The sequence below is a fragment of the Canis lupus genome, chromosome 23, assembly GCF_003254725.2.
Source record: "Canis lupus dingo isolate Sandy chromosome 23, ASM325472v2, whole genome shotgun sequence".
NCBI lineage: Eukaryota > Metazoa > Chordata > Mammalia > Carnivora > Canidae > Canis > Canis lupus.
The window spans coordinates 4,229,477-4,253,472 of record NC_064265.1 but is presented as its reverse complement, the minus strand read 5'-3'; the positions used below and the strand labels follow the sequence as shown (position 1 = coordinate 4,253,472).

Sequence of the window (23,996 nt, the reverse complement as noted above, 5' to 3'; positions counted from 1 at the left end):
AAAGGCAAAAAATAATTAACAATTTAGTAAGCACCCTGAGACTCGGGCAGATCACAAGTCTACCATTATCCATTAGCACCATCAGCACAGAGTATAAAGGCTATATACCCTCTCCTCTCTTCCCCATCACAGATCAGCTTTGACTACTCCCGTTCCCTCATAATCCACTCAAATAACTCAATTTCTATGGTGCCTGGGTGGTTCAGTCGATTAAGCATCTGACTCTTGATTTCAGCTCAGGTCATGATGTCAGGGCTGTCAGATGCCCCATGTTGGGCTCTATGCTCAGCACAGAGTCTGCTTGTCCTTCTTCCTGCCCCTCCCATAAGCCCCTCCCCACTGCTTCACTTGAGCAAGCTCTCTTCCCTCTCAAATAAATAAAATCTTTTTAAAAAATTTTTTTATTAGTCAACTTTCTTTCTTTTCTTTCCCCCCAAAAAGTGTCACTAGCTTCTGACATCTCTATACGAGTTTTCTTTACCTGAAATTCCTATACCCTCTTTCTGCCTGGTAAAATATACAATTCATTCTTCAAACAGCCCCATGAAATATCACCACCTTCATAGGCTTTCTCTCACTTATAACAAGCCTCTCAGAAGCAAAAGTCATTAAAACTAGAAAGTTCAAGAATAATGTCCAACTAGAAACATTAACTTCTCAAACCGTATTTTCCCAGCTGTACTGCTTAACTATTTTTTTTTTGTACTTCATACCTTTGTGCCCTCCTTCAAATTAGCTACAAGTTCAACAAAGTTGTCATATGCGGTAGCTAAATTCTTCAAAACTTCTTCTCTTAAGTTAGCTTCATTATTAGATTGCTTCATTTTTGAAAATTCTTGGTGTGAGACCTTGTTAAAAGAAAGATCTTTGTATTTACATTTATTTACCAAATTAATAGAGTTCACAATATTTTTGATACTTTTCTAACTATATACAAAAATCATATATGGTTACATGCTGAAATTAGTTGAAATTTACAGAATATAATATTCTTTAGTGGTAACACAGTACTTTAAACCTTTTCTGAAAGTAAAAATACCACAAATTCAGCAGGTAACAAAACATAACCAATAATGATTAGATTTCTATTAATATGTAGCACTTACAAAAAACAAACTCCTAAACAGGTATTTAGTCCAGGTTTATCCTTCCTGTGATTTAAACATAAATCTTACTAAAGCATATAAATTTTACCTGAACATTTTTAAGAAGTTCTTCCTGTTTCTTTAGAGATTCTTGGACTTTAGTTGTAAGACCTCCATAGATTCGATCCAGTTCAGTGACAGAAAGAGCTTCCTCATTTATGACACCATCTTGAGCCAAAGCAGTCAAAAATTTGCTTGTCATGTCAAAATTCACTGATTTCAGGTCATTCTCCAGCCCTTCTCTTTCCTTCTTTACTTCATCGAGATTTGTCAATAAGGATTTTAAGACATTTACAACCTAAACAGTTAAAATAAAATACAAAAATCCCTTCATTCAATTGCCCAAAAAAACCCAGAAGCCAATTTCCAGAAGCGAATTATATACAAAGGTTCACTTAGGGTCAGATGATTTCTCAGAGAGCCAAGCATCAATTGTACATCAGGTTTACTTAGATACAGTCATTATACCTTTAGTGAACTCAGCTTGGAACAGCAGGCAGCAATTATGATAACAGTAGCAAGCACAATGATTTACTATGTGCCAGGGACTATCCTAAACACTTCACAAATATAATTTAATATAATCCTTCCAATATCCCAGCAGGTATGTATTTATTACTTCTACTCCACAGATGCAGAAACTGGGTCTCAGAAAAGTTAAGTTATGCCTAAGGTTACACCGCTACTAAAGGAGCAGAAGCAAAATCTGAGATCTAAGTCAGCCTAACTCCAAAAATCAATCTCTTAACCACTCTATACTATATACCATGTCCCTGTCATGGCTTCAAGGTAGAAGAACATATATTTTTGTGAACTAAGGAGATACCTTATTTTTCCCAACTAAAGAGACACATGGAGAGACTGAAGGAGAGAGATACAGAGACAAACATGTGGATAGAAACAGAGATGCAGTTATATATGGAGCGAGCATCTTAGAGAAAGAAAAAGAGCCAGAGATACAGATAAAAAGCTATAAGGTATGTGTTTATTTTATACACTGGGAGAGGAAGAGAGAAAAGAGCTCTTGTACATCTCTTCATCTCTTCTTGTACATCTCTTGTACAAAACTCATTAAGAGTTTTGCATCTGATTCAGCCCAGGCAGTCTCTAACACCCACATGATTCATAAACAACCCTGTAGAGTAACAGTGTTACAGTGCCCAAGTGCCCTCCAATGCCACTCACAAGCTGCCCCCTTTCACACTCACGTCTCTGCACTTTTGCTAGGACCACCAGGGAGAACAGCAACTCCAATCTCTGTACTGTGCTTTCCCCTGATGATGCTCGAGAAGGTAAGCTGATGGGAAACACAAAGGAAGAAGGGGACACCCATGAACTCCATCTACATCTATCTTCTTACTGTGGCATTTCCAAATCCAATGGATATCCCCATCCACTGCCTGTTTTTAAGCATTTCTGTCCTTTGGAAAGTCTTCCTTTGAGAAAACTAAAGACCTGAGGAAAAATCTAAAATTTCTTCCAAATTTTGGCCTGTTTACCACCCATATCTGCTAAGTGTCCTATCTTAAATTTACCACCTTTTAACATCCAGTGTAGTGGAAAGAACTGTGACTCCTACAGGTCCAGAAGCCTCAAGCCCCAGACCCTCTCAACAGAAGGAAGAAGAGAAAAAAATCACACCTAGATGGAGATGGCAAGTCTGCTTCAGGGATCTAGTGGAATCTGATGTTCAACAATGTACATCAAAATCTTGTTTCCAAATGACTTCCAAGATAGATCATTAAATGAAAATAAAAGGTGCAAAAGCTACATATAGCATATTGCATTCTGAGTAAGAGAGAAAGGAAATCAGAAACAGACATGCACACATAATATATTATGTATATATGTAGGCATATGTATTTTTTACAAAAGGAAAAACACTAAAGACAAAACCAGAAACTAATAAATAAGGTTGCTTATAGAGAGTGGATGGGAACAAGATGGAAAGAACAGAGATGAGATTTCTCTGCATGCACCTTTTGAATCATGAATTTTTACACATTCAAAACACAAAATTAGGAGGGAGGGGCAAGATGGCGGAAGAGTAGGGTCCCCAAATCACCCGTCCCCAACAAATTACCTAGATAACCTTCAAATCATCCTGAAAATCTACGAATTCGGACTGACATTTAAAGAGAGACCAGCTGGAATGCTACAGTGAGAAGAGTTCAGCTTCTATCAAGGTAGGAAGACGGGGAAAAAGAAATAAAGAAACAAAAGGCCTCCAAGGAGGAGGGGCCCCCGCGAGGAGCCGGGCTAAGGCCGGGGGGCTAAGGCTGGGGCGAATGTCCCCAGGACAGGAGAGCTCCATCCCAGAGAAGCAGGAGCTTCACCAATCTTCCCGGGCGGAAAGACGCCCGCAGGGAGTTAGAGCAGGACCCCAGGAGGGCGGGGGGGTGCCCTCGGGCTCCCTGGGACACTAACAGACACCTGCGCCCTGGGAGAGTGTGCCGAGCTCCCTAAGGGCTGCAGCGCGCACGGCGGGACCCGGAGCAGCTCGGAGGGGCTCGGGCGGCGGCTCCGCGGAGGGGGCTGCGGGGCGGGAGCGCAAATCCATCAGCACAGGCCCCAAGCACAGGGCGCCGGGACACAGCCCAGGATCCGGCCTCCCCCGGGGCAGGCAGAGGCCAGGAGGGCCCAGGACAGCAAGGACACTCCTGCCCCGAGCTGAGCAGATCAGCGGCCCCGCCCGGAGCCTCCAGGCCCTGCAGACGGAGGAGAGCTCTGGAGTTACTGCGGGAGCTGAATCCGGGGCTCTAGAGTTGGCCCTGCCACTGGGGTTGTTCCTCCTGGGGCCTCACAGGGTAAACAACCCCCACTGAGCCCTGCACCAGGCAGGGGGCAGAGCAGCTCCCCCAAGTGCTAACACCTGAAAATCAGCACAACAGGCCCCTCCCCCAGAAGACCAGCTAGACGGACAAGTTCCAGGGGAAGTCAAGGGACTTAAAATATACAGAATCAGAAGGTACTCCCCGCGTGTTTTTGGGGGGTTTTTTTTGTTTGTTTTTTTGGGTTTTTTTTTATTTGCTTTTTGATTTCTGTTTGCTTCCCCCACCCTTTTCTTTTTGCTTTCTTTTTCTATTTTTCTTTTTTTTTCTTCCTTTTTTTCTTTTTTCTTTTTCTCTTTTCTTTTTCTTTCTCTCCTCTCTTTTTCTCCTTTTCCCAATACAACTTGTTTTTGGCCACTCTGCACTGAGCAAAATGACTAGAAGGAAAACCTCACTCAAAAGAAAGAATCAGAAACCGTCCTCTCTCCCACAGTTACAAAATTTGGATTACAATTCAATGTCAGAAAGTCAATTCAGAAGCACTATTATACAGCTACTGGTGGCTCTAGAAAAAAGCATAAAGGACTCAAGAGACTTCATGACTGCAGAATTTAGATCCAATCAGGCAGAAATTAAAAATCAATTGAAAGAGATGCAATCCAAACTAGAAGTCCTAACGACGAGGGTTAACGAGGTGGAAGAACGAGTGAGTGACATAGAAGACAAGTTGATAGCAAAGAGGGAAACTGAGAAAAAAGAGACAAACAATTAAAAGACCATGAAGATAGAATAAGGGAAATAAACGACAGCCTGAGGAAGAAAAACCTACGTTTAATTGGGGTTCCCGAGGGCACCGAAAGGGACAGAGGGCCACAATATGTATTTGAACAAATCATAGCTGAAAACTTTCCTAATCTGGGAAGGGAAACAGGCATTCAGATCGAGGAAATAGAGAGATCCCCCCCTAAAATCAATAAAAACCGCTCAGCACTTCGACATTTAATAGTAAAACTTGCAAATTCCAAAGATAAAGAGAAGATCCTTAAAGCAGAAAGAGACAAGAAATCCCTGACTTTTATGGGGAGGAGTATTAGGGTAACAGCAGACCTCTCCACAGAGACCTGGCAGGCCAGAAAGGGCTGGCAGGATATATTCAGGGTCCTAAATGAGAAGAACATGCAACCAAGAATACTTTATCCAGCAAGGCTCTCATTCAGAACGGAAGGAGAGACAAAGAGCTTCCAAGACAGGCAGGAACTGAAAGAATATGTGACCTCCAAACCAGCTCTGCAAGAAATTTTAAGGGGGACTCTTAAAATTCCCCTTTAAGTCCAGTGGAACAATCCACAAAAACAAGGACTGAATAGATATCATGATGACACTAAACTCATATCTTTCAATAGTAACTCTGAACGTGAACAGGCTTAATGACCCCATCAAAAGGCGCAGGGTTTCAGACTAGATAAAAAAGCAGGACCCATCTATTTGCTGTCTACAAGAGACTCGTTTTAGACAGAAGGACACCTACAGCCTGAAAATAAAAGGTTGGAGAACCATTTACCATTCAAATGGCCCTCAAAAGAAAGCAGGGGTAGCCATCCTTATATCAGATAAACTAAAATTTACCCCAAAGGCTGTAGTGAGAGATAAAGAGGGACACTATATCATACTTAAAGGATCTATCCAACAAGAGGACTTAACAAACCTCAATATGTATGCCCCGAATGTGGGAGCTGCCAAATATATCAAGCAATTAATAACCAAAGTTAAGGCATACTTAGATAATAATACAATTATACTTGGTGACTTCAGTCTAGCACTTTCTACTCTCAATAGGTCTTCTAAATACAACATCTCCAAAGAAACGAGAGCTTTAAATGATACACTGGACCAGATGGATTTCACAGATATCTACAGAACTTTACATCCAAACTCAACTGAATACACATTCTTCTCAAGTGCACATGGAACTTTCTCCAGAATAGACCACATACTGGGTCACAAATCGGGTCTGAACCGATACCAAAAGATTGGGATTGTCCCCTGCATATTCTCAGACCATAATGCCTTGAAATTAGAACTAAATCACAACAAGAAGTTTGGAAGGACTTCAAACACATGAAGGTTAAGGACCATCCTACTAAAAGATGAAAGGGTCAACCAGGAAATTAAGGAAGAATTAAAAAGATTCATGGAAACTAATGAGAATGAAGATACAACCGTTCAAAATCTTTGGGATGCAGCAAAAGCAGTCCTAAGGGGGAAATACATCGCAACACAAGCATCCATCCAAAAACTGGAAAGAACTCAAATACAAAAGCTAACCTTACACATAAAGGAGCTAGAGAAAAAACAGCAAATAGATCCTACACCCAGCAGAAGAAGAGAGGTAATAAAGATTCGAGCAGAACTCAACGAAATCGCGACCAGAAGAATTGTGGAACAGATAAACAAAACCAGGAGTTGGTTCTTTGAAAGAATTAATAAGATAGGTAAACCATTAGCCAGCCTTATTAAAAAGAAGAGAGAGAAGACTCAAATTAATAAAATCATGAATGAGAAAGGAGAGATCACTACCAACACCAAGGAAATACAAACGATTTTAAAAACATATTATGAACAGCTATACGCCAATAAATTAGGCAATCTAGGAGAAATGGACGCATTCCTGGAAAGCCACAAACTACCAAAACAGGAACAGGAAGAAATAGAAAACCTTAACAGGCCAATAATCAGGGAGGAAATCAAAGCAGTCATCAAAAACCTCCCAAGACACAAAAGTCCAGGGTCAGATGGCTTCCCAGGGGAATTCTATCAAACGTTTAAAGAAGAAACCATACCTATTATCCTAAAGCTGTTTGGAAAGATAGAAAGAGATGGAGTACTTCCAAATTCGTTCTATGAGGCCAGCATCACCTTAATTCCAAAACCAGACAAAGACCCCACCAAAAAGGAGAATTACAGACCAATATCCCTGATGAACATGGATGCAAAAATTCTCAACAAGATACTAGCCAATAGGATCCAACAGTACATTAAGAAAATTATTCACCATGACCAAGTAGGATTTATCCCCGGGACACAAGGCTGGTTCAACATTCGTAAAACAATCAATGTGATTCATCGTATCAGCAAGAGAAAAATCAAGAACCATATGATTCTCTCATTAGATGCAGAGAAAGCATTTGACAAAATACAGCATCCATTCCTGATCAAAACTCTTCAGTGTAGGGATAGAGGGAACATTCCTCAACATCTTAAAAGCCATCTACCAAAAGCCCACAGCAAATATAATTCTCAATGGGGAAGCACTGGGAGTCTTTCCCCCAAGATCAGGAACAAGACAGGGATGTCCACTCTCACCACTGCTATTCAACATAGTACTGGAAGTCCTAGCCTCAGCAATCAGACAACAAAAAGACATTAAAGGCATTCGAATTGGCAAAGAAGAAGTCAAACTCTCCCTCTTCACCGATGACATGATAATCTACATAGAAAACCCAAAAGCCTCCACCCCAAGATTGCTAGAACTCATAAAACAATTTTGCAGTGTGGCAGGGTACAAAATCAATGCCCAGAAGTCAGTGGCATTTCTATACACTAACAATGAGACTGAAGAAAGAGAAATTAAGGAGTCAATCCCATTTACAATTGCACCCAAAAGCATAAGATACCTAAGAATAAACCTAACCAAAGAGGTAAAGGATGAATACCCTAAAAACTATAGAAGACTTCTGAAAAAAATTGAGGAAGACACAAAGAGATGGAAAAATATTCCATGCTCATGGATTGGCAGAATTAATATTGGGAAAATGTCAATGTTACCCAGGGCAATTTAGACGTTTAATGCAATTCCTATCAAAATACCATGGACTTTCTTCAGAGAGTTAGAACAAATTATTTTAAGATTTGTGTGGAATTTGAAAAGACCCCGAATAGCCAGGGGAATTTTAAAAAAGAAAACCATATCTGGGGGCATCACAATGCCAGATTTCAGGTTGTACTACAAAGATGTGGTCATCAAGACAGTGTGGTACTGGCACAAAAACAGACACATAGATCAATGGAACAGAATAGAGAACCCAGAAGTGGACCCTGAACTTTATGGCCAACTAATATTCGATAAAGGAGGAAAGACTGTCCACTGGAAGGAAGACAGTCCCTTCAATAAATGGTGCTGGGAAAATTGGACATCCACATGCAGAAGAATGAAACCAGACCACTCTCTTTCACCATACACAAAGATAAACTCAAAATGGTTGAAAGATCTAAATGTGAGACAAGATTCCATCAAAATCCTAGAGGAAAACACAGGCAACACCCTTTTTGAACTCAGCCACAGCAACTTCTTACAAGATACATCCACGAAGGCAAAAGAAACAAAAGCGAAAATGAACTATTGGGACTTCATCAAGATAAGAAGCTTTTGCACAGCAAAGGATACAGTCAACAAAACTCAAAGACAACCTACAGAATGGGAGAAGATATTTGTAAATGACGTATCAGATAAAGGGCTAGTTTCCAAGATCTATAAAGAACTTCTTAAACTCAACACCAAAGAAACAAACAATCCAATCATGAAATGGGCAAAAGACATAAACAGAAATCTCAAAGAGGAAGACATAGACACGGCCAACACGCACATGAGAAAATGCTCTGCATCACTTGCCATCAGGGAAATACAAATCAAAACCACAATGAGATACCACCTCACACCAGTGAGAATGGGGAAAATTAACAAGGCAGGAAAGCACAAATGTTGGAGAGGATGCGGAGAAAAGGGAACCCTCGTACACTGTTGGTGGGAATGTGAAATGATGCAGCCACTCTGGAAAACTGTGTGGAGGTTCCTCAAAGAGTTAAAAATAGACCTGCCCTACGACCCAGCAATTGCACTGTTGGGGATTTACCCCAAAGATACAGATGCAATGAAACACCAGGACACCTGCACCCCGATATTTATAGCAGCAATGTCCACAATAGCCAAACTATGGAAGGAGCCTCGGTGTCCATCGAAAGATAAATGGATAAAGAAGATGTGGTTTATGTATACAATGGAATATTACTGAGCCATTAGAAACAACAAATACCCACCATTTGCTTCAACGTGGATGGATCTGGAGGGTATTATGCTGAGTGAAATGAGTCAATCGGAGAAGGACAAACATTATATGGTCTCATTCATTTGGGGAATATAAATAATAGTGAAAGGAAACAGAAGGGAAGGGAGAAGAAATGGGTAGGAAATATCAGAAAGGGAGACAGAACATAAAGACTCCTAACTCTGGGAAATGAACTAGGGGTGGTGGAAGGGGAGGAGGGCGGGGGGTGGGGGTGAATGGGTGACGGGCACTGAGGGGGGCACTTGACGGGATGAGCACTGGGTGTTATTCTGTATGTTGGCAAATTGAACACCAATAAAAAATTTATTATTAAAAAATAAAATAAAATAAAAAAACACAAAATTAAATCAAAACTAGAATAGAGAAAAACAAGTACCTAGTTATCCATCAAAGTGAAACAAAATTTCATGCAAAAAAATATTTCAAACCTCACTATATTCCCTTAATGGACATATTAAGACTCAGTTACCATGTAACCAAGGATACTTTACTACCTGGAAAACTCAATTTCATTATCTGTAAAACAAGAATAATAGTACCTATCCCAGAACTGTTGTGAAAACTGAAATAATTCACATAAAGTACTCAATGTAATTTCTAATACAGGGTAAGCACTCAATCAGTTAGAGCCAGTATTATTAACTGGTAGGGTTTATGGTTTAACTCTATACTTTGGTACAGTATAAAGAGGCTTAGGCATCTAAACATTAACATAAGAGAGGAACAATGAGGAATAGAAAAAGAGTTAAAGTATCTTTTATTTTGCTAAAGTGTAACTATTTTTTTTGTTTGTTTTGAATGATAACTATTTCTTTATTTTATTTTTTAAATATTTAATTTATTTATTCATGAGAGACACAAAGAGAGGCAGAGACACACAGGCAGAGGGAGAAGCAGGCTCTATGCAGGGATCCCAATGTGGGACTCAATCCTGGGATCCCAGGATCACGTCCTGAGCCAAAGGCAGACGCTCAACTGCTGAGCCACCCAGGCAACCCAAATGATAACTATTCCTGTAATTATGTCACATATTTTGTGTGTGTGTGGGGGGGGGGGGGGTACAAAAGGATATAATTTTAAAAGGTTGCAGCAAGGGGCACCTGGGTGGCTTAGTAGATTGAGCACCTGCCTTCACCTCAGGCCACGACCCCAGAATCCTGGGATGGAGTCCCACATTGGGCTCCCTGCTCTGACAGTGCCCTGCTTCTCCCTCTCCCTCTGCTGCCACTCCCCCTGCTTATGCATTCGCTCTGTCAAATAAACAAACAAAATCTAAAAAAAAAAAAAGGTTGTGATAATATTAGCCTGATAATGGAACTTCAACCATGACTGTGACTGTATGTGAAGGTTGTTTAGCTACTAAAAAAAAATCCCACCTTTTATCTTTCAGTTATGTCCAAAAAAAGCTAGAAAGAAAAAAAATAAAATAATCAACTAAAAATAAAGCTCAGGGAGAAATAGGAATATGCAGAACTGGCTTTATTTATTTATTTTTTTTTTTATTTATGATAGTCACAGAGAGAGAAAGAGAGAGAGAGGGAGAGAGAGAGGCAGAGACACAGGCAGAGGGAGAAGCAGGCTCCATACACCAGGAGCCCGATGTGGGATTCGATCCTGGGTCTCCAGGATCACGCCCTGGGCCAAAGGCAGGCGCCAAACCGCTGCGCCACCCAGGGATCCCCCAGAACTGGCTTTAAAAAAAAAAATCTTGGGACGCCTGGGTGGCTCAGTGGTTGAACATCGGCCTTTTGGCTCAGGTCGTGATCCCCGGGTCCTGGGATCAAGTCCCACATCAGGCTTCTCCGTCTGCCTATGTCTCTGCCTCTGTGTGTCTCTCCTAAGTAAATAAATAAAATCTTTTTTTAAAAAATTTTAAAATTTAAAAATAAGTAAATAAGTAAGTAAGTAAGTCTATAAAACAAAGCTGAAAGTCAGGGACACTAACACTATTATCTAGAAATAGATTGGATGCTTCTTCCATAGTAGAACTAGGAACCTCTCATCAAATAATGGGTCAAATTACGGTGATAATACCTCAAGTTAGCTAATAAGTAATACGAAAAGACAGACATGGCTCACATGAATAAAACCTCCTCACCAGTGAAGAACTAACCATGCACATGGCAGAGAGTAAGGTGGGAAGAGAATTGCAGCAGAATTTATAGAACCACAAGTTCTAATGTCAGCTCCACTATGGAGATCAGCTAACTTCCTTTTATGGCAGTTGGTTTTCTAATCAGTGATAAAAAGGACCAAATATGTAATTAGTAAGTCCTATTGTATTCCAAAATGCTATGATTCTAAATCTCTGAAAAACAATGACATTTGAAACAATATATAAATGAACTTTTAGACCACCACAGAGAGTCCTTGTATGACAAACATCCTTTTTTTTTTTTAAAACGGTCATATATACTAATTTAACCATATTTTAGATTGTATGATACTGGCCTAATTTTAACAGAGTGACTAGAGCAAAAAAGGAATTAAACTGCTTCCACAAATGAATGACCAGAATAGTAAGAAAAGTAAACCACAGCCTACATTTTCTTATATACGCTCAAGTCTGAGGCTTAATGTGTTATCAAGTTACAGTATATATAAATAATTAGAATCTCTACACCCCCATGTTTGCTGTAGCATTATTTACAACAGGCAAGATATGGAAACCTAAATGTCTGTCAATGGACAAATGAATAAAGATGTGGTATATATACACAAACAGGAACATTCAGCTGTTAAAAAAAAAGAACAAAATCTTGCCATAGGTGTCATGAATGCACCTTGAGGGCATTATGCTAAATGACACAAGTCAGAAAAAGACAAATACCCTATAATCTCATTTATATGTAGAATCTAAAAGAAAAACAAGCTCACAAATAGATAACAACAGATAGATAACAAATAATAGATAACAGATAACAAACTGATGGCTGCCTGAGGTGAGGGACAGGGGTGGGCGGTAACCCAAAGGTACAAACTTCCATTAATTAAATAAGTAAGTCATGAGAATACAATGTGCAGCATGGCACCTATAGTTAATAATACTATATTGTGGGACTCCTGGGTGTCTCAGTCAGTTAAGCATCTGCCTTCAGCTCAGGTCATGATCCCAGGGTTTTTGGATGGAATCCAGCGTTGGTCTCCCCACTCAGCGGGGAGCTGGCTTCTGCTTCTCCCTCTCCTTCTGCCTCTCCTCCCCAAACGTGCTTTCTCTCACTCACTCAAATAAATAAAATCCTTAAAATAATAATATACTGTATATTTGAAAGTCACTGAGAGTAAATCTTAAAAGTTCTCATTATAAGAAAAGAATTCTGGAACTATGTGTGATGACCGACATTAAATTTAATGTGCTCATTTCACAATATATACAATTGAATCATTATGTTGCACACCTGAAACATGTTTTATGTCGATTATACCTCAATTTAAAAATGTTTTAAATAATAATTAGAATGCTGTGTTTATTTCTATGTTTTAAAAACAGCTCCAATTAGTTTTCAACTGCAATTAATTGCATCCCTTTATTAAGTGAGGCTGCAAGTAGTTCTATCATTCCATCAACACTGAATCCTTACATACTGAGTACTATTCTAGGCTCTAAAATACAACTATTTACTAAAGCAGAGTCCTTCCTTCACGTGGGGGACAGGGGAAGAGAGGGGAGAATTAAATACACAAAAATAGAGCAACATAGTAGACAATGACAAAGGAAGGGAAAGGGTGACTGACATCTGGAGCTTTAAAGAAAAAGAAGCAGTAACCATACAAAGGAAAGAAAGACTCCAACAGAAGGAAAGTAAATGTTAAAGTCCTGAGGCAGGGACACCTGGGTGGCTCAGTGGTTGAACATCTCTGCCTTCAGCTCAGGGCATGATCCCGGGGTCCTGGGATCGAGTTCCGCATCGGGCTCCTTGTGGGGAGCCTGCTTCTCCCTCTGCCTATGTCTCTGCTTCTATGTCTTTCATGAATAAATAAATTAAATATTTTTTAAAAATAAAAAATAAAGTCCTGAGGCAGAAACAACATTTGCATGTTCAAAGGGGAACAAAAAAAAAAAAGGCAAGTATGGCTGAAACATAGTAAAAAAAGACAGAAGGGAAGGAGATAAGGCCAAACAGAAAGACAGGAATAATGATATCACCTCAGCTGTCTCTACTTCACCTTAAGCCTAAGGGCTGCAAACTTTTCCTGTAAAGAACCAAACAGAAGGGGGAGAAAAAAAAAATATTTTTGGCTTTGTGAGCCATAGTCTCTTTTCCAACTATTCAACTCTGCTTTTCTAGTGTGAAAGCAGCCATAGACAAAATGTAAAGGAGTGTAACCATGCTCCAATGAAAGTTTATTTATGGATACTAAAATTTGAATTTCATGTAACGTTCACATGTCATAGAACATTATTCTTTTGACTTTTTTCAACCATTTAAAAATGTAAAAGGCATTCTTGGCTCATAGGCCATACAAAAACAGGAGGCAGGCTGGATTTAGGTCATAATTCGCCAGCCCTGTTTAAACGATAAAGCTCTCCATAGCATCTAACAAAACCAAACACATTTAGTCACAGAACAAATACTCTCAATAAGATTTTCAGCTTTACTTTTCAGACTGTGCCATTTTATTTTCAGAAAAGGCAGACATGACAATATCTCAACAGAACAGCAGGAACCTGATCACACTCACCCTACAAAAGCTAACCTAGAGTTTTCCATCTCTCTCTGTTAGGGACCATAGTGCCATGGGTTCCTGGCATATAGGAGGTCTTCACAAATGTTTGGTGAACAAATGACTAAAGAGATGCCAGGCAATCTCAACACCTGTCTAGACACTTCTGTTATGAAAAACTAAGAATAAAAGCTGCATATATAGATCACCCACTAATCTAGAAGAGGACTTTGTGAACCGGGAAAAAGCAAGTCCTAGAAGGGCACACAGCTTTGGACAGTGCTACTTTACACACTATCTCTGGGGAGATGGGAGATTTTTTTCCAAAGGGACTCCTCCATTACCCCAGGTAGATGCAATACTGTGAGTGTAAGTGGATATACTTATACTTATGTCCAAAAAAAAAAAAAAAAAAAGGCCCGTTCCTCTGGGCCCTGCACTAGGGCCAAGGTTTGGCCGGCCAAATGTGACTAGATTCCATACCCCTGATGATCAGAGGTGCACAATCACAAGCAATGGTCCTCCGTATTTAAAAAAGGGTCTTTAAATATAAATTACTCTTAGCTTGTAAAATTTTTCATAGTCTTTCAAAATCTTAAAGACAGATGCCCAAAGAGACCAGAGATAAATAGTAGGCCCTTTCATGATAAAAAAAGAGCCCTTCCATTAAGATCAGACTTCTTAATAAAAAGTGTACTCTGAAGAAAAAAAAAAAAGTGTACTCTGTATCACTTTAATAATCAGAATTCAAATGACTATGCTTTTAATCATTAAAAAACTCTGGCTAAAATGTGTCATCAACAACTATGACGACTATCTGAAATAGCTTTGATAAACATATGATGTTAGTCTTTTTTGACAAAGGCACATGATGAGTGGACAAATACAGCACTAAAAAATTTTTGGTTGTTTTTATCCAGAAAATCTAGCTTCAGTAAAATAACTTCATATTGACTATAAATGTTTTCTTCCCCTATGTAATACCACTATGAGTTAACAAAAGCAACTGTGACTATAACTGTATAAAATAAAAATGTAGTGCATGCTTATTCTGATTTGCTCAGCAGAAACCATTTTTGCTTTTCTAGGGAAAGCAGGAGAATCAAAGGACAAAAGCCAGAGAAATTCTGAGTCATGTACAAGACACCAAAAAGGAGAGGAAGCGCCTGGCTAGCTTAGTCAGTAGAGCATGCGACTCTTGATCTCAAGGTTGTAAGTTCACGCCCCACGTTGGGTACAGAGATTACTTTAAAAAAAATGAAAGAGAGAGAGAGAGAGAGAGAGAGAAAAGAGAATACTAAACAGGGATGTTCTTTGTCCTAAAATTTAAAAAGGGCCAGACTTTGTTGCCATTCTATGGGTCTGCCGTCTCTGTTCCTCACAAATTAATCTAACCACCTTCCTTCTCCTTTCCTCTCATTTCCTTAAAGCATCTAATTGATATTCTTTGTTTTTATTCAAGTTCCCCCCACCTTTAGAGATTTGGGTTCTGCACACATTAAACTATGTAGTCTCATAGGGGCTCATTTCCACAGAACCTCTAGTAGCATCTCTGACATGCCACTCACTCCATCATCCTCAGATTTTGTGTGTGTTCACTTTATCTACCTATTTACTGTTCTCGTCCTGTGCCAATCCCTTAAGAAGCCTCTTAAGAGAGAAGTTCCAAAATGCTAGAATTTAAGTGCTTCATCATCTAAAACCTCATAGCATAATTTTTTTTTTAAGATTTTATTTATTCATAAGAGACATACGGGGGGGGGGGGGGGGGCAGGCAGAGACACAGGCGGAGGGAGAAGCAAGCTCCATGCAGGGAGCCTGACACAGGACTCGATCCCAGGTCTCCAAGATCAGGCCCTGGGCTGAAGGTGGCACTAAACCACTGAGCCACCCAGGCTGCCCCCATAGCATACTTTCTATAGTCACAACACTTCTACATGTCTACCCTGTACAGTAATCCTTATATAGGTCTAATCTTCCACACTGGACCATAGGCTGTGTATGATTCATTTGCTGATTTTTCAAAGTACCTAGCACAGTGCCTTACAGAGTAGGTATCCAAAGTCTTGGTGGAAGAAATACATGAAATGCTTCTGTGGAAAGGCAAGGCATGGAACGCCTGGGTGGCTAGGTGGTTGAGTGTCCGCCTTTGACTTGGGTCGTGATCCCTGGATCCTGGGATTGAGTCCCACATCAGGCTCCCTACAGGGAGCCTGCTTCTCCCTCCTTCTCCCTCTTCTAGGTCTCTGCCTCTCTGTATCTCTCATGAATAAATAAAATCTGAAAGAAAAGAAAGAAAAAAGAAAAGAAAAGAAAAGAGAAGAGAAGAGAAGAGAAGAGAAGAGAAGAGAAGAGAAGAGAAGAGAAAAAAGAAAAGAAAAGAAAAGAAAAGAAAAGAAAAGAAAAGAAAAGAAAAGAAAAGAAAAGAAAAAAGAAAGAAAGGAAGGCAGGCAGGCAAGGCACAAAATTGGTAATTTTTGAGATCTACTATCCCAGGAAATTCACCTTTTTAAGAAGTTTTCAGCAAATACTTCTTGCCCTTGGCTTATTTTCCTATGCACTTCACGGTCTATCTTATTCTACTACCTCTACTACAGTGATCAGCCACTAAGGCATATTTGCATGTTCTCCTCTTAGTACTTTCTGACTCACATGACCTATTATTAATTTTCCCCTTCCTGCAACAAGCAGAAATGTCATAGTGATGTTACCCACTTATTAACATGCACAGCTGGGTGATTTTCCCTCCAGAGATTAGTCCTAGTGGAATACAGTAGATGGCAGTAGAGAATGATGTAACAAACAACAAAGAACAGGCTTTCTGCATGGAGCCTGCTTCTCCCTCTGCCTGTGTCTCTGCCTCTCTTTCTCTGTGTCTCTCATGAATACATAAATAAAATCTTTAAAAAAAAAAATTTATGGTCAGAAGAGCACCTGGCGAAATCCAATTCTTCCACTTCAGGGAAGTTTCTATGCTTCCAAGCCTTTCTTTTATAAAACCTGAATTAAATACCAAACTTATAAAGTATCTAGAATACATTACTGAGCTCATAAGAAACATTCAATAAATAGAAATTATTACAGGATAGTAATATTACTAATGTAATAACCTATTATATTACACAGCATCTATATCATGCTACTTCAAATATAACAACATCAATTTACATCTGCATTTTTAAAAGGAAATTGGCAATTCATTGTGTTCATTATAGCTTGAACATTGTTTAAGATTTTATTTATTTATTCATGAGAGACAGAAACACAGGCAGAGGGAGAAGCGGGCTCCATGCAACCTGACATAGAGCCTGACGTGGGACTCAATCTTGGGACTCCAGGGTCACCCTCTGGGCCGAAGGCAGGCACTAAACCACTGAGCCACCCAAGCATCCCATTGAACATAGTTTTTATAAATAGATGACCACTCACATCAAAATGTATCTTCTTACCTCACTGCCCTGCATGGTCTTTGCTGGGTTAGCAGAAGGGATGGCAGCATTCAGCTCAGGCTCGGGCTTACACAGAAGAGCAATGGTGTCACGGTGAGACTGATAACGTTCTTTCACTTGCGCATCTGCTTGCACAGCTTTATCCAAAACTGCTCTGAAGGTGGTTCCCTCTGCAGGGGGAAAAAATGTTACCAAAGCACAGTAGTGACTTTAACCAGTAACATTTATAGGCTACTTATAGCAATTTTAGTTCTGCTCTCCAACTTTACTTTTTCCCCCCTCTTCCATGGGTCCTCATTCACTATATAATAGAAATTGAGCTCCTGTCACTTTTTTGTTTCTGGTAAAATGCAGTTATACCTTAAAATACATTTGTGGTTATTGTCTACCAAATAAAAACTGACATTAGTCTAATCCTTTCCTATAACTCATTAACATAGAAATAAATCATTCACTATAAAAACTGTTATAGCTTACTTTAAAAAGTATTCCCCTCTCAAAGAATCACTGTTTCAACCAGACTTAAATACATTTTTAGGGAAAAAAAAATCTCAATAGTATTAATTCCTTTTACAGAGAAATAAAAGAAGTCTCAAAGGCACTTAATCTTAACAAGCACAAATCTTAATAATTAAAGTATTAAAAAATAATAATTTGACTTCAAATTAACTGGTAAAACTCATCCTTTACCAACCACTACTAAGTGAAATAAAATTATAAACCCATATGCATGTAATATGACCTTAACATATAGGGGCACACAAGTGGCTCAGTCAGTTGAGTATCCATCTGATTCCTGGTTTCAGCTCAGGTTATGATCTCAGAGTTTGGGATGGAGCCCTGCACTCAATGGAGAGCCTGCTTGAGACTGTCTCTCTCCCTCTCCCGCTGGCTCTCTTCCAACTCGAGGACACAAGAGTGCAAGCTCTCTATGTCTCTCTCTCAAATTAGTAAAATAAAATCATTTTTTTAAAAATGATCTCACTTATCTTTTAAAAATATGCATAGAGCTTAATAGTTCCTGGAACCACTGTTAGCTAGTGGTCATATAAATGTTCTTAAAAAAAGAAAAAAAGTACAGGGCTTGGAAAAGGAAAGAAAGTTACAGGATCATTTTAATTTTATTTTTTAAAGAATTTTTTAGAATTTTGGGGGCACCTGGGTGGCTCAGCCAGTTGGGCATCCAACTCTAGATTTCAGATCAGGTCACGATCTCAGGGTCATGAGATCTAGCCCCACATCCAGCTCCACGATCATCAGGGAATCTGTTGAAGATTCTCTCCTCCTCCCTCCTATCCCCTAACCCCAGCCCCCACTCCCTGTGCACAAGCATGCATGCACATGCACTCTCTCTAAAATAAATCTTTTTCAAAAAAGAATTTTTTTTAGAATTCTTAAGAATATGAACTTCTTAGAATGAACATGGATTATCTCTGTTATTTATTTTTTTAATCTTACAAGGAACTAAGGAAAAACACCTGTGTTTTCACAATAGCAGTTAGAGCAAAAAAGGGTTTTACAACTGACTCTATTTTTTTTTTTACTGACTCTAATTTAATCAGGCAAAAATGTGGATCTAAATTGGGAATTTACAGGGGTACCTAGCTGGCTGGGTCAGTGGAACATGCAACTCTTGATTTCAGGATTGTGAGTTCAACCCCCACACTGGGTACAGAGATAACTTAAAAATAAAATTTTTTTAAAAATTGGGAATTTCTTCATGTGAAAGCCATTTATGCACATCACATTTTTACCTGCTCTTAAAGGCTTATAGAGTTCATTAGATGGTGTCCTTTGCCAGCGTTCCTTGAATTTTGCTCTTAAATCATTGTCAGTTGCTTCTTCTTCATCCAACAATCTTAATGACTGTTAAAAAAGAGGCAAAGCAACAATGAAATATCATTTCTGGTATAAAAAAATTTAAAACATTTTTAAATGGTCAGATTTAATATAGGTGAAAATTGATGAGATGGGAATGCCCCTACTTTACTGGCTGGAATATAAAATGGTACAATTTTTGTTGCACAAATCCAAGTTAAATGTATTTAACAAGGTCTTATAAAATATAAAACTGTTAGCTATTACCTTGCTCAGAAAATTAAGAAGAAAAACTAAAAGATTATATGTATATCCATATACCAAGACTACTTTAAACAAAGATTCTTTTTAAGATTAAAAGAAACAGGAAGCCTTTAGACCTTAGATATATACAAAACAAGGAGAAAGATACTAATCTAACTATATGAAAATAAAAGATTTAGACTCTAACATATAAAAAGTGACTTCAAAAAATAAATAAATAATAAATAAATTAAAAGTGACTTCTAGGGCAGCCCGGGTGGCTCAGTGGTTTAGCACCACCTTCAGCCCAGGGTGTGATCCTGGAGACCCGGGACTGAGTCCCATGTCAGGCTCCCTGCATGGAGCCTGCTTCTCCCTCTTCCTGTGTCTCTGCCCCTCTCTCTCTCTCATTCTCTGTGTCTCTCATGAATAAATAAATAAAATATTTTTTAAAAAATGACTTTTGAATGTATATCTGAGAAGACAGAATAGTAGGGGGCAAGAAATACAAGAAAGTGCTAATAATCTACCAGAAAAAACAAGTGCTAGAGTACTGGTACCTGTTAATCCCTGGCATTTTAGAGCAGCAGTCTGCAAACTTTTCTGTCAAACACTAAATATTTTAAGCTTTGTGGGCCTTTGTAGACCATCTCTGTCATAGTTTTTTAAAAACCCTCTAAAAAAAGATAAAAATCATCCTTAACTAGTGAATCATACAGAAAATAGGCCATAAGCCAAAACTGGTCCACTGTCCACAGTTCACCAAATATACAATTCACTACTGGCTTAGAGTGTAGATGTAATGGAACAGTAGGAGACAAGAAACACAGGTGGGGCTGCTATGAGTGGAGGTCACATCAAAGACACAACCCTCTCTCAGACTGGGACACTTCAAAGGGGTGACACTCAGTGGATGAATCTTTAAAAAGGATATTTACTTGTCTTGGCTCTAAATGAAAAAGAAGTATCACCTAAGATTCCTAATCAAGGGACACTTGAGTGGCTCAGCTGGGATCCGGGATCGAGTCCTGCATCCGGGCTCCCTGTGAGGAGCCTGCTTCTCCCTCTGCCTATGTCTCTATCTCTCTCTGTGTGGCCCTCATGAATAAATAAATAAATAAATCTTAAAAAAAAAAAAAAAAAAAAAAGATTCCTAATCAAAAGCTTAAACTTAGGACTGGAAATCACACTACCTGTGTGACACAAAGCCCTAAGATGGACTTCTAATAAAAAGATAAACCACAACAAATAAATAAATAAAAATAAATAAAAATTCTCTCTAGAATTCACTTTAAAACCCAGACCCCAAAGAATTCCCACATAAGTTCAGGAAATGTGAATTCACAATTTAAAAAAAGAAAATCATTAAACATTAAATGCACTATAATATTTTGGATTGGATCTTGAAATAGAAGGGCGCTGATGAACTATGTGGTAAAATCTGAGTAATAATATTGTACCAATGTTCATTTCTTAGTTTCAACAAATGTACCATGGTTACATAAGATTTTAGCTTGGTGAAGGAGTTCTCTGTACCAAACCTACAACTTTTCTATAAGTCTAAAATTATTCTAAATTAAAAGTTTTAAAAATTAAAAACAAAGACCAAACCACCAAACACAAGAGGAAACAAACAATTATGAGCAAGAGTTGGCAAAAGGAACTGACCATCACAGAACCAAACTATGAGGATCAGAGATACTGGAATTATAAGATAAAGAATATAAAATATATTTAATATCCTTTTAGAATAAGAGATAAATTAAAAGTATGACATAGGAGAAAGAAAACAGGAAGAAATGAAAAAGGACTACGTTAGAATTTCTAGAAATAAAAAGTAACAATAAATTAGGAAGCTAATGACAAGTTAAAAGCTGCTAAGGTATAACTGAAAAGAACCACTGAACTAGGAAGATAGATCAAAAGAAATTACACACAATAAAGCATAGAGGAAGAAAATAAGAAGGATTAAGAGACATGGAAAATAAAGTTAAGTGGTATCTAGGTGGCTCAGTCAGTTAAGCATCAACTCTTGATTTTGGCTCAGATCATGACCTCGGTCATGGGATCAAGCTCCACATCAGGCTCTATGCTCAGTGAGGAGTCTGTTTCTCCCTCTGCCCCTCCCCCTGCTTGTGATCTCATTCTTTCTCTCTCAAATAAATAAATAAATAAATAAAATCTTAAAAAGAAAAAAGAAAGTTAAGAAGATTCAACTTAAATATAATCAGCAACCCAGAAAGAGATAATAACGAAATAGGGAAAAAGAAATATTCCAGGAAATGTAAACTAAGAATTTTCCAGGATGGATGAAAGATAAAGTTCCTCAGATTCACTGGATCCAATAAAATATCAACATCAAGCAATTTAAATGAAAGAAAATCCTTAGCCAGACACAACATAATAAACTTTAAAGAAGAAAAGCACAAGTATACAACGAGTTTATAAAGGAAGGAAGGAAGGAAGGAAGGAAGGAAGGAAGGAAGGAAGGAAGGAAGGAAGGAAGGAAAGTAACTAACTAACTACTCAATAAAACCAGGAAAAGGTGGGGGGAAGGGGGCAGGGAAGAACAAAGAAAGAGAAGGAAATATACAGAATGAAAAAGAGACAAATAGAAACTACAAAATGTAGTAGAAAATGATTCTAAATATATGAATAATAAGTAAATATAAATGAATTTAACCCTCCACAGACAACAGATAAAGGCTGCCAAACAAAATTAAGACAAAAACTCTTGCTACATGCTATTTACAAAAGACACAGCCATAAGGATACACAAGTTAAAAGTCAAAAATATTACAAAACTATAGACCAGATACATAAATACAGATGGAAAATGCTAAAAAAAAATTTTAAAAATACTACCAAACCAAATCCAGGAGCAAATTAAAAGGATTATATGCCGCTACACCTGGGTGGCTCAGTCAGTTAAGTGTCCCACTCTAGATTTCAGCTTAGGTCATGATCTCAGGGTCATGAGATAGAGTCCCCAGTCAGGCTCTGCACTGGACATGGAGCCTGCTTAAGATTTTCTCTCCTTTACCCTCTGCCCCTTCTCCCACCTGCTCAAGTGTACACACCCTCTCTCAGAACAAAAGCAAAGGATTATATACCATGACCAAGTAGGATATCCTAAGGATGCAAAGATGGTTCACATTGAAAATCAATTAATATAATACTCTGTATTAGTAGGATGAAGGAAAAAAAACATAAGATCATCTCAAGATGCAGAAAAAAATATTTGACAAAATCCAATGCCCTTTTATGATTAAAAAAGCAAAAACACTCAACAAATAGGAGTAGAATTTCCTCAACCTCATAAAGTACATCCATGAAAAACCCAGAGCTAAAACCACATAAGGAAACTTGAGAAGCTTTCACCCTGAGATCAGGGATAAGACGAGAGCATCTGTCTTGTCATCACTTCTATTCAACACTACACTGGTTACAGCAATTAAGAAAAAGAAACAAAAGGCACTCAAAAAAGGAAGAACTATCTCTACTTGTAGTTTACAGGACCTTATATAAAGAAAATGCTAAGGAATCCACAAAATAGCCATTAGAGATAATAAACAAATTTAGTAAAGGTACAGAATACAAAATCAACATACAAAATCTATACTCTATATCTATACTCTAGCAACAAACAATGCAAAAAGAAAATTAAGACAATTCCATTTACAATAGCATCAAAAAGAATAAAATACTTAAGAATAAATTTAACCAAGGAGGTGTATGACTTGTATACTAAAAGCTACAAAAACACTGTTGAAGACCTAAATAAATAGAAAGACATCCCATCCATATTCTTGATTTGGAAGATTTAATACTGTAAGAATTGGCAATACTCCCCAAGTTGGTCTAAACATTCAGTACAATACCTATATCAAACTATTAATTTTAGGATTTTCTATATATAAAGATTAAACCAGAACCATGAGATACCACTTTATACCCAGAAGGATGGCTACAATTTAAAAAAACAGAACCTATGGGTTGGCAAGGATGTAAAACTGTGAACTTCACACACTGCTGGTAAGAATGTCAAATGGTGCTGCTGCTCTGGAAAATAGTTTGGTGGTTCCTCAGAAAGTTGAACATCGAATTCCTGTATGACCCAACAACTCTACTCTTCTATATATATTCAAGAGAATTTAAAACAGGTGCTTAAGAAAACTTGTTCACAAAAAGCATTATTAATAAACAAAAAAGCAAAACATCCCAGTATCTATTACTGATAACAATTCCTTATAAACAAAATGTGATACATCTATACAATGAAGTGTTAGCCATAAGAAGAAATGAAGTGCTGGTGCTACAACATGGATGAACCTGGAAACATTATGCTAAGTGACAGAAGGCAAGAGTGTACACAGTTTACAATTTCATTTACATGAAATGTCCAAAATAAGCAGACCCACACAAACAGAATCAGAGTAGAGACTGCCAAGAGCAGGGGCAAAGGAGAATGAGGAGTGACTGCTAAAGAGGATGGGGTTTCCTAGTGGGTGATGGAAACACTCTGAAATTAGACAGTGTTGGTACTTGCAGAGTATCACAAATGTACTAACAGCTTCTGTCATGTACAGTGTAAAGAGGTTAAAATGAATTTTATGTTATGCAAATTTTACCTCAAAAACAGACAGACACACAGTTGTGAAATAAATACAGGAGATTTTTAAGAAGAATTAGTTAGGTATGTTGAAAACAAAAGGTACTGGGTGACTGGGTAACGGGCACTCAGCGGGGCACTTGACGGGATGAGCACTGGCTATCTGTTGG

The 23,996-nt window shown here is 38.4% G+C and overlaps 1 protein-coding gene across 4 annotated transcripts in view; it reads right to left on the bottom strand.

Annotated features, from left to right (window-relative positions):
• The window catches only part of LOC112668798 (programmed cell death 6 interacting protein), an 87,901-nt gene that overhangs the window by 15,805 nt on the left and 48,100 nt on the right, over window positions 1-23,996 (bottom strand). For all 4 annotated transcript variants that reach the window (XM_025461408.3, XM_025461407.3, XM_049099589.1 and 1 more), the window contains 4 exons: window positions 18,908-19,019; window positions 17,154-17,323; window positions 1,195-1,443; window positions 714-848 (listed from right to left, as the gene is read on the bottom strand). In XM_025461408.3, coding sequence (XP_025317193.1) covers window positions 714-848; window positions 1,195-1,443; window positions 17,154-17,323; window positions 18,908-19,019 — 666 coding nt within the window. The remainder of the gene's footprint in view (window positions 1-713; window positions 849-1,194; window positions 1,444-17,153; window positions 17,324-18,907; window positions 19,020-23,996) is intronic.